Source organism: Hypomesus nipponensis, chromosome 2 (assembly GCF_054491055.1).
Source record: "Hypomesus nipponensis isolate SF chromosome 2, ASM5449105v1, whole genome shotgun sequence".
Lineage (NCBI taxonomy): Eukaryota > Metazoa > Chordata > Actinopteri > Osmeriformes > Osmeridae > Hypomesus > Hypomesus nipponensis.
The window spans coordinates 16,845,457-16,854,563 of record NC_140362.1 but is presented as its reverse complement, the minus strand read 5'-3'; the positions used below and the strand labels follow the sequence as shown (position 1 = coordinate 16,854,563).

At 38.1% G+C, this 9,107-nt stretch overlaps 1 protein-coding gene across 1 annotated transcript; it reads right to left on the bottom strand.

Annotated features, from left to right (window-relative positions):
* Positions 1-712: 712 nt before the first annotated feature.
* meox2a (mesenchyme homeobox 2a) lies at positions 713-8,155 on the bottom strand. Its single transcript, XM_084708675.1, has 3 exons — positions 7,280-8,155; positions 3,016-3,188; positions 713-1,463 (listed from the first exon to the last, which is right to left on the bottom strand). Exons 1-3 carry the CDS (start codon positions 7,842-7,844, stop codon positions 1,245-1,247), a joined length of 957 nt encoding a protein of 318 aa, XP_084564801.1. The 5' UTR covers positions 7,845-8,155; the 3' UTR covers positions 713-1,244.
* Between the last annotated feature and the right edge of the window lie 952 nt (positions 8,156-9,107).

The window sequence follows — 9,107 nt, the reverse complement described above, 5'->3', positions numbered from 1 at the left end:
CGTACTTCAACCCCGTATATTTGTTGACATTGATTAGCTCAAGATGCAGTACTGTAAGGGTAGGTTGCACGGTTAAATTCAGAAAACTAGGGAGACTAGGACGTTTTTGACAACTCTTTAAGTAGGCTAATGAAATAAATGCACATTTAATTTGCATGAATATGGCTTCTTAGGGCTTCCGTCCGTTATTGCTAAGAAAAAGAAAAAAAAAACTTTTTGAAATCAGTTCCAGATATTCCATGGCAGTCCGTCTTTATGCTTGAAACAAAGCATTGGAGTTGGAATGTTACAATCTACACCATGGAATAGTTTTAGATTACGCTGGGAAAAAAAACATATCATCCAGTGGCACTCAAATTAAAATGCACAAGCTCAATGTGGTGAGATCAGCTAATAAAAAAACAATTTTGTAACAGAATGATCCTTTGCAGGTTTTCTTGTGGAGTTTTGCTAGCAACCCTGAGCCTAAGGAAAAGGTGAATTTATCATGCAACCAAAAACCTGTTATGTTTGATTCTTGTTCATTTCACCTTAACTGAGAAGAGCAAGCCTTATTCAGGCTTCACTTGAGGTACTTGTGAGGACAGGGAAGTTATGCAATCAAAATCAATGTAAACTTTACCTTAGTTCAACTTCACATGGTGTGGAAGGAAATAGTTAATGTAATGATTTGCAACTTTCATTAAGAAAAAAGAAATATTTATTACTGTGAAATTTGAACATTGTGGAAAATAAATTAGATTAGAGGACAGAAAAGTACTGGAAAATGTTATCAAAATCTATGTTCGTTAAGGAAATGTTGGGTTCCCCCAGAAAATATTTTTAATACATTACATGTCTTAATGCTTGAGTCTAGTGTTAAACAGTGCAAATCAAAGCATGAATTTGTCCTTTTCCAAGTAAGGCACATAACTTGGAATGTTGAAATGAAAATTATCTTAGTATTGAATAAATTACTGTTTTCAAATAGACAATGAGAAATTGCAATGTTTCTTTAATTCATTATTACATTTCCTGAACAATAGACATACTTGTGATCTTTATTTTAGTCTTTGGATCATTTGATCTCCTGTACAAATGTACTTCAGCTGAAGAAACACATGGTGTTCCTCTGTATATTTGTACATTTATTTAACATTTTGGAACTGAGCAAATGTTGATGACAAATCAGTGGAAACCAAAGTCAATTTAAGGATGTTCCTGAGAGAGGAGACAGGGCCTACTTGGAGGAGGCCTACCCTGCATCATAAGCGAGCATGCTCAGAACTTTGGTCGCTGTCGTGACTGTCCTCGTTGGCTAGGGAGTCTCTGGAGTGGTGAAGTGCTGCTATTCTGGAGAATTCCGAATGCAGTAATTCAGCTTTTTTCACATTAACAAGTTCTTTCTCCTTCGCGATTGCCCCCTGTTGGCCGCCTTTCACTCGTTTCCATTTCATCCTCCGGTTTTGAAACCATACTTTTACCTATAGAAAAAAACAGAATGGGAAAGTGAACCCAATGTAGACTAAAGGTGTCAATTTGTGTCTATAAGCATTGGAGCATTCAGTCTATACTTTACATACTGTAGCAGGGGACAGCAAATAATTTTGATGATGGCTCCTAGAATTCAAGAGTGACTGCAAACGTTTGGGAATCTATTTCTATGACAGCAATTAAGTGTTGATGTTCTGTCCCATCTGCTCCTTGGTATCTTATACTTTACCCTTACTCAACAACCTCACCAGTATTTACGTCTTCTACATTGATGATTAAGCTGTTTCTTAAAACGGTTTACAGGGATCTGATCCGAGCCATGTCGGTGAGGTTCAGGAGGAGGCTTGGGTTGGTTTATTTTTGGGATCCATTGGGCCCAGGGTCACATGATCAGGAAGTTAGTTGACAGCACAAGCGTTTGTCTTAAACGTCAGAGACACATACCTTGCTGATATTCACATCAAGATTCATTACCAGCCAAGGATGCTATTTTGGACCAGCACAGAAGAGAACTATTGCTATGGCACATCTGCATGGACAGTATTAGATTTAGGCTTTGGGTTACCTTTTTGCAGCCTCGATTCAAATGTATGTCGATTTAATCATATCACATAGTTGGGTTTAGGTTATTTTACTGTATTCCATATTTATGAAACAAAATGAAAATCTCAATTGAAAAAGGTTTTAGTCAAGGACTAGGCTTAATCCATGTCTGGAAAATTGTGCTAGAATGGAAAACTAAGAAGAAAAATACATAGTTATCAATTTTCAAGTGTTGTGGTTTTCATGTCAATATCAGGTTGAGGACTGAATTTCAACTGTGGCCACCCAGGTTTCCTACTGTCATGACTGGTTTCTGTGGTTTAAGTGGACCATCCTTAAAATACATCTGCAAGTCTTGCACATCTCCATGAGTGCTGCTCGGAGTCCTACTTACATCACTAACACGGATAGTGTATTTGCTATGTCTACTTGTGCTGCCAACAGTGGGTTGATTGCTTAAAGCAGAATTTTACTTTTACAATTTGAGATGTTCTTTTATAACCATGATGTTCATTCAATATAATATGAATATTTCCGTTGTTGAGATAGAAGGAAAAGGCCTGTCACTGGCAAGATGTCGACTCATTGTGAATTAGAGCCTCAGAAGGGGTGTCAGAAAACACGTGTATTGTGTTTCCTTCCCCCCAATTTGTCCACGGTTATTTATTTCATGTGACTGCTTTTATAGCCCGCCTACAGTACGTTCTGAGACTAATTTATAAAAGCAAGGAGAGGAGGAAGTAACTTGCTAGACAGCACTTCCTGTGCCTGTCTCTATGACATGGCTGTGGCCTGACTGAAAGAATAGACAGAAACATCTGGAATATGAGAGTCCTCCATTGCAGCCACAGCTTTAGCACAAAAGAGTACACAGCAAAGTTACAAAAACCTCTTTAGTTTGTCACAATCATTGTAAAAAAAAAAATTGCATTCACCTGCTTAAACTGGATGGGGTGTTACACATATGCTTGAGGGGTATGGGGAAGAGTGGGGACATACTTGTCTTTCTGTGAGATCCAGGTTGACTGCTATCTCGTAGCGCCGCAGTCTCGTCAAATAGTTATGATGGGCAAACTCGGCCTCCAGTTCTCGAATCTGCTCCTTGGTGAAGGCTGTTCTCTCCTTCCTAGGTTTGCTGCTCACATCTGATTTATAATTCCCATCTTGGGACTCTGAAATGAAAAACCATAGCAATTTCTTCCTAATTCAGAGAGATTTATATGCAAATCAAATATTGACAAAATGAGGATGACGTGGCAGGAGTAAGTACGATACAAAAGCAGGAGGTTACACACACTGCAAGATGCTGAATACTACATTATGTGACTCTTGCTGCTGTGTTGCTGCTTCCACTTTCTAGTGTGCACTTAAGTTGTATTGTGTTTAATGGAATCTGCCGTAGTTTGACATGGAACGATTAATAAGTCTGCTATTTAGGATGTGTTAAAATGTTTCCTCAGTTTATTTATCTAAAGAAAAGGACAATAACAAGTTGTCAACATCTAAGATATACTTGCCTTTTCTCCCCTGTCTAGAATTGTGTTTATTCCAGTATTTTACTCTTACTATCCAACTGTGGCCTGTGAACCAGACCAATTAGAGAGTGAATGTTTCATTTGTTAAAACAGAAAGATCTGGCCAACTTCCAATTCAAACTGATTTCCCTCTACCCAGAATCAGGTCGGACCAATCACAACTGTTTATCTGACATGGGCCTGATTTAATACGATGAGGAGCGCTGCGGAGGCACTTTTGTAAACAACCAAGATAACGTTTGGTAGCTTTGTGGCAGAGAAATTTTGGTCTGCACCTGTTGATGATGCCCGTTGGAAATTGAATTACCTGAGAGGTTCTAGACAATTAAGCATTTGCGAATTGGTCTGCTGATGCCAGGCTAGTCCGATAGGAAAGACGACAACGATGTGGGATGTGCAATACTTATTGTCTACGTAATGGCAGTTGTTATCCATGTATGTCATGCAATGAACATGAGATTATGGTTTAAAGTAAACTACCATTTAAGAAAGCTGAAGATCCTGTACAAGGTCAAGCTTATTGATTCACTGGAAAAAAATTATTTCTCCAAAATCCTATTCTTGTGAATTCATGAACGATCGAATGACCAATCTCTTAACGCAGTTTTTATAAATCATGTTTACTTGCATGTGTCTTTTTTGCTGTAATTAAGAATAAACTTTTCTACTGTGATAAAACCTTGTGGTTTGTTTGTTGGATATGCTTTGGTTACACATTGTACTTTCAGGCAGCAATTATTGCATGCAAATTCATCTGTAGCCTTGTTCTGTAGTGTGTTAATCCAACAGGCAATCCCAAGCCAAACTGTAAACAGACCTCACATTTACAGAGCCAAACCAGACCAGGCTTGGGAAACTCTTTTCCACGTCATGGCAGACAGTGTAAGAAATCACTTCTTTTGAGGATTTTTGCACTAATGTACTCTGTATTTCCTAAAAGCACCCTATCACCTTATCAGAAACCCCCTATAAAGCAGAAATAATAACTCATTTTCATACCTACTGTATCTCACATGCATTGTAGTGATTCCGCAAAGTTTGACAAATCTATCATATGATTATACATCATAGTCAAGAGGACTGTTTGTAGCAAATAACCTCTAATTGTCTTTTACTTTCCATCTCACTAGTTTCAACAGGGTAGAACAGTGTCAGGCATGGGACCGTCTGCACTGACGCAGTTTCTCAGATGTATTGGTTCTGGTAAACACAGACATTGTGAAAGAATAAAAAATAACATGGCCAGCTGCATGAGCAAAGCGCAGACCCAAAGTTAAAATGAGTACAGGGTTTTATGATGCAGCCACTAAACCACAGCAATTAGTTCCCTGCTGTAACTTTCATCTCTCCACAAAAAAGAGAAATAATGGGAGAAAACTACAGTGCCCAGACAGGGGTATGTTATGGATCTAAAGACAAACCCACTCTAAAAATGTCATTGTCTTGATTTCAGTGTTTTGTGGAAAGACTGGTAAGTATGGTACACAATGTTATTTTATTATGTAATTCAATTTCTATTTAAATATAGAAAAACAGTATGGGTGTTAAAAATATGCTTTAACATGTCACACTAAGGTGATAAACCGTTTAATTATGTAAATCTGACTACATTTTATATCCAGTAAGACCACATTTATTTAGCTTATTACATAAAATACTAACAAAATAAGATGCAAGATCCCTTTACTGTTCTTCCATGCTGGAATTATAACTTTAGAAGTACCACTCTCATCAACAGTTCCAACATTTGGTTCCCACAAGTGAGCCAAAAGGAAGCATTTGTCTACTTAAAATGAACAGGTTTTACAGAAATCAGACACCCAAATACCAGCCAGTGAGCTAATCATGTGTTTGTTTCTTTAACACCAACTTCTCAAACCATGACTTAACAACAAAGGTAGAGGAGAACTGAAATATACTGACAATTTAAAAAAAAAGGTTTTTCTGCGGGAAAGGTTTGTGCTTCGAACTGAACCGTTGTGTTTTGTTATTGTTGTTTCACTGACTAAAGTTTCACAGACTTACACTCAGGTTTCCAGTCCAGATGGTAAAATCAAATCAGTCTCAATGGATTGGCAACAATGTAGTATTTGGACAGCTGATTGAAGCTGTGAGCTAACTACCCTGGATAATCAGCATGATTTGTGTTAGCGTGAAAAGAATGTAAGTCATCCATAATGAGTATGCAAGAGAGGTTAAGTTTTGTGTTTCAAATGAAGTAGAGGCTATTATAAAAAGTAAGACTCAGCTACTAGCTTGTTTTTTTACATGTTCCCCTAAAGTTAATATCAAATAAGCCTTTATTTTGGTCATATAAACTATAACTATTTACATTTAAGCTTATATGTAAGTGTGGAAAAATTATATAGGATATGCAGAGGTGACTATACTGTCATGAAGGTAATATACACCTGACCTATCTGAGCTGGGTTTTGACATTCCAATCATTGACAGGGCAAATGGAGAGCACACTACCCACTAACTATCAAAATCACATTGCAAAAGCAACTCCTGTGTGTTAATCATGCTCTTCCTGAAATGTGGGAGTGTAAAAATGGGAAAAAAAGATTGACATATTCAATGACCATAAACTGGCATGTTACAAAGTGGCAAAATTAATTAATTTCCAGGGGACGTTTGTGGGTCCCTTTGCTTGATTTGCCAGATATTCTTTTTTTTTTTTTTATAAAACTTAATCAGTTATTACAGTAATTTTATTCTTTTCACAATTTATGCATTTGCATACATGCAGTCAATAAAATTGATTACACAAAAAAAAAAAAAAAGTAGGTCACTTACTACTTTAGTCAGCCACTACATTATTTACATGCTTGATAACTTACAACCTAATAGTATTAACTTTGAATACCATGGTTAATGAATCTGTACAAAGAATATAAAGATGAAAAAGGAGGAATGGGGCCAGGTGAGATGTTGCAGATAATTTTGTACCTTGTCGCTTTATGTCTAATATTCACACAGTCACAAATCCTTACTTTATAATAAAGAAAATATATTGAGATGTATTATTAGAATTCACAAAATGTACACAAAATCCATGGAGTATGTGCTATTTAGTTAAAATTGTATGGTGATATGTTATTTTAGTTAATTTTGTAATTATTTTCAAAATAAAATTGTTGAAATAAGGATTGTGCTGTACCTTTGTTTTGAAAAATGATGAAAAGATAGACTGATAATAGAAAGCAAATATAATTTCTTTGAGGCATTACAGGAGACTATGAATTATGTTAAAAGTGAAATTATGTTAAATTTCATGCAGGATGCAAGCACAACATAAAAAGTGCTATTGACCGGAATTGCCCGTGCAGTATTTTACAATCTGTGACATCTACATAATTATAAAAGATAGTTTTATGCATTCTTAAATACACCTCAGGTCTTTGCTGAGTCAAAACTATTGTTGATTGTTCATGGTACCAAACATACAGTAATACATAAGTCTTTGGACACAACATTATACTATGTTTTATGTCAGCAAGGCATAAAACTCCTCCAGCCTGTCTCCTCTTGGAACTGAAAGGTTGTGGGCTTCTGCCAAAATCTTTAATACATTCAAGTGCATTAAATTATCTGGTTTATTATTTTAATAGTTTGAAATATGTCTAATCTGTGAACAAAATTGCTTTGGCTGTCCATTTGCTGTTTTCCCTTAAATCACTTTTATTTTGGAACTTAAAGTCAGGTGAACTACAGTGTTCTCTTACCTGAACTGTCACTTTTCCTCTTGCTACTCCTCTTTTCCACTTCAACAGGCGACAGTGTCTGTCTCCCATAGTCTGCAGGCACACAAGGTGCTCCATTGGGGGTGTTGCTGCGCCCCAAGCTGGTAGTGCTAGTAGACATATTGGGGCCGCCAGGGTTGCCGATGTCTGGAGGCCCGGGGACATTGACATTATCCTGGGCCGATTGTGAGTGGCCGTGGGGGTGACAGAGGTTGTGGCGGGAGCTAGTGGTTCCAGGTGAGGGCATCTGTGGAATGTGCCAAGCGGCCTGGTGCTGAGGAATGTGGTGATGCTGCGGCTGCTGGGATGGTGGATGCCCGCGGTGGTGGTGATGATGGTGCTGCCCTGGGAACAGGCTCCCATCTTCAGGGTAGCTGGAGATTATGCAGGTAGAGGTGGAGGAGTTGGTGGTGGAGGAAGCCAGGTCTGGGTATGAGACATGGTCAGAGCGTCCATGAAGGGTCAACGGGGACTGTGCGAAGGCAGGGTGCAGGGCTTGAGTGGTGGCATGGGGTCCTCGCAGACAGCCAAAAAGTGTGTGATCCATCGCATGCACCACACTCGCACCCCCCAGATAATTGAGGAGGTGCAGAAAAGTTTGGATCGAAAAATTACTGAAATTTGAAAAATATCCCAAATGTTGTACTTGTCTTTCTTTGACAGGTTACTTAATAGTAACAAAAATGAAATACATACAAAAGTACTTGTCTGTGTGTTGAGAGGGGGCTTCTGTGGTAATCCTGAGCGTGCGGACAGTTGCCAGGCTGCATAGGATAAACAGTGAGCCCTAGATAAGCTGCTGGAGAGATTCTCGAATGTCAGGAGCAGGAGAAGGGAGCTGGTGGAAGGGAAGGTGGTTCCAGGGAACTGCAGTATGAGGGGAGCCACAAGAGTAGATGTTATAAATAGGGTGTAACATGAGAGGGAGGCTGGGTCACAAACTGCATACGCGCTACTGACCACATGCATATAATCGCCCTCCAAAAAGCACAGCACAATAAATCTGCACTATTAAAATGGCTGAGTCTCAGGAAAGAAGCTAATTCATTTTGAACTTGGATTATCTGACCCCTGGTGGCCCCTTTTTTCTAAGATAACAGTCCCTTCAGTTCACAGAGTCTGAGATGGGTGCAAATAAGAGATAGATGTCTTGATGTCAATGGGACTATGTGAAGTGCTTCCTCACCTCAGTTACTGTGGTTGATCAATTCTTGTTGTTCTATTGTCATCTGTCTGTATTTTGCCTTTATTGAGAGTGCCTTTCATCTTGATATTCTGTTTTACTACTGTACCTCAAAATTTACCATACCTCCTGCCACATCCTCCATACATTAAGATTTAGTCTAATTGGCTCAGAGACGGGATGATGAGTAAGGCACAATAGAATTCTGACTCTTTATCTATTTTATACAAGAAAGAACATAAAGGTTATTCAGTTGAGAGAAATTGTACAAAGTTCAAGCAAAAAAAGAGAGGACGTATTTCATAATTAAATTTGGTTTGGTTTGTGAGGTACGTCTATAGTAGAAATGTCTGTTAATTAAAGGCATCTTTGGATGTTAAGTTTTTAAGTATTTTCTTTTTTTATATACTTTATTATAACCCTAACCCTATGCATTCAGAGTTTGCAGTAAGAATGATTGCATACTCCACATTTAGCCTGTATTTTTGGGTTTAGAGCTAGTTTATACCAGCCTGCAGATACAATTCATACAAATTACCAGTGAATTGTGGAATTACTAAATTGAACAAAAATAAAGTTTCAGTTCATGCAGCTGCTAGTGTGGCAGCACATACAATATGTGGGTAT

Bases quoted from the DNA above. Each gene is read 5' to 3' on its own strand.
- meox2a (XM_084708675.1), bottom strand. From the start codon at position 7,844: ATGGATCACACACTTTTTGGCTGTCTGCGAGGACCCCATGCCACCACT. The intron at 3,189-7,279 runs GTAAGAGAACAC...TTTTCATTTCAG, and splicing joins GAGGAAAAGTGACAGTTCAG to AGTCCCAAGATGGGAATTAT. The intron at 1,464-3,015 runs GTATGTCCCCAC...TTTTTTCTATAG, and splicing joins TGGATCTCACAGAAAGACAA to GTAAAAGTATGGTTTCAAAA.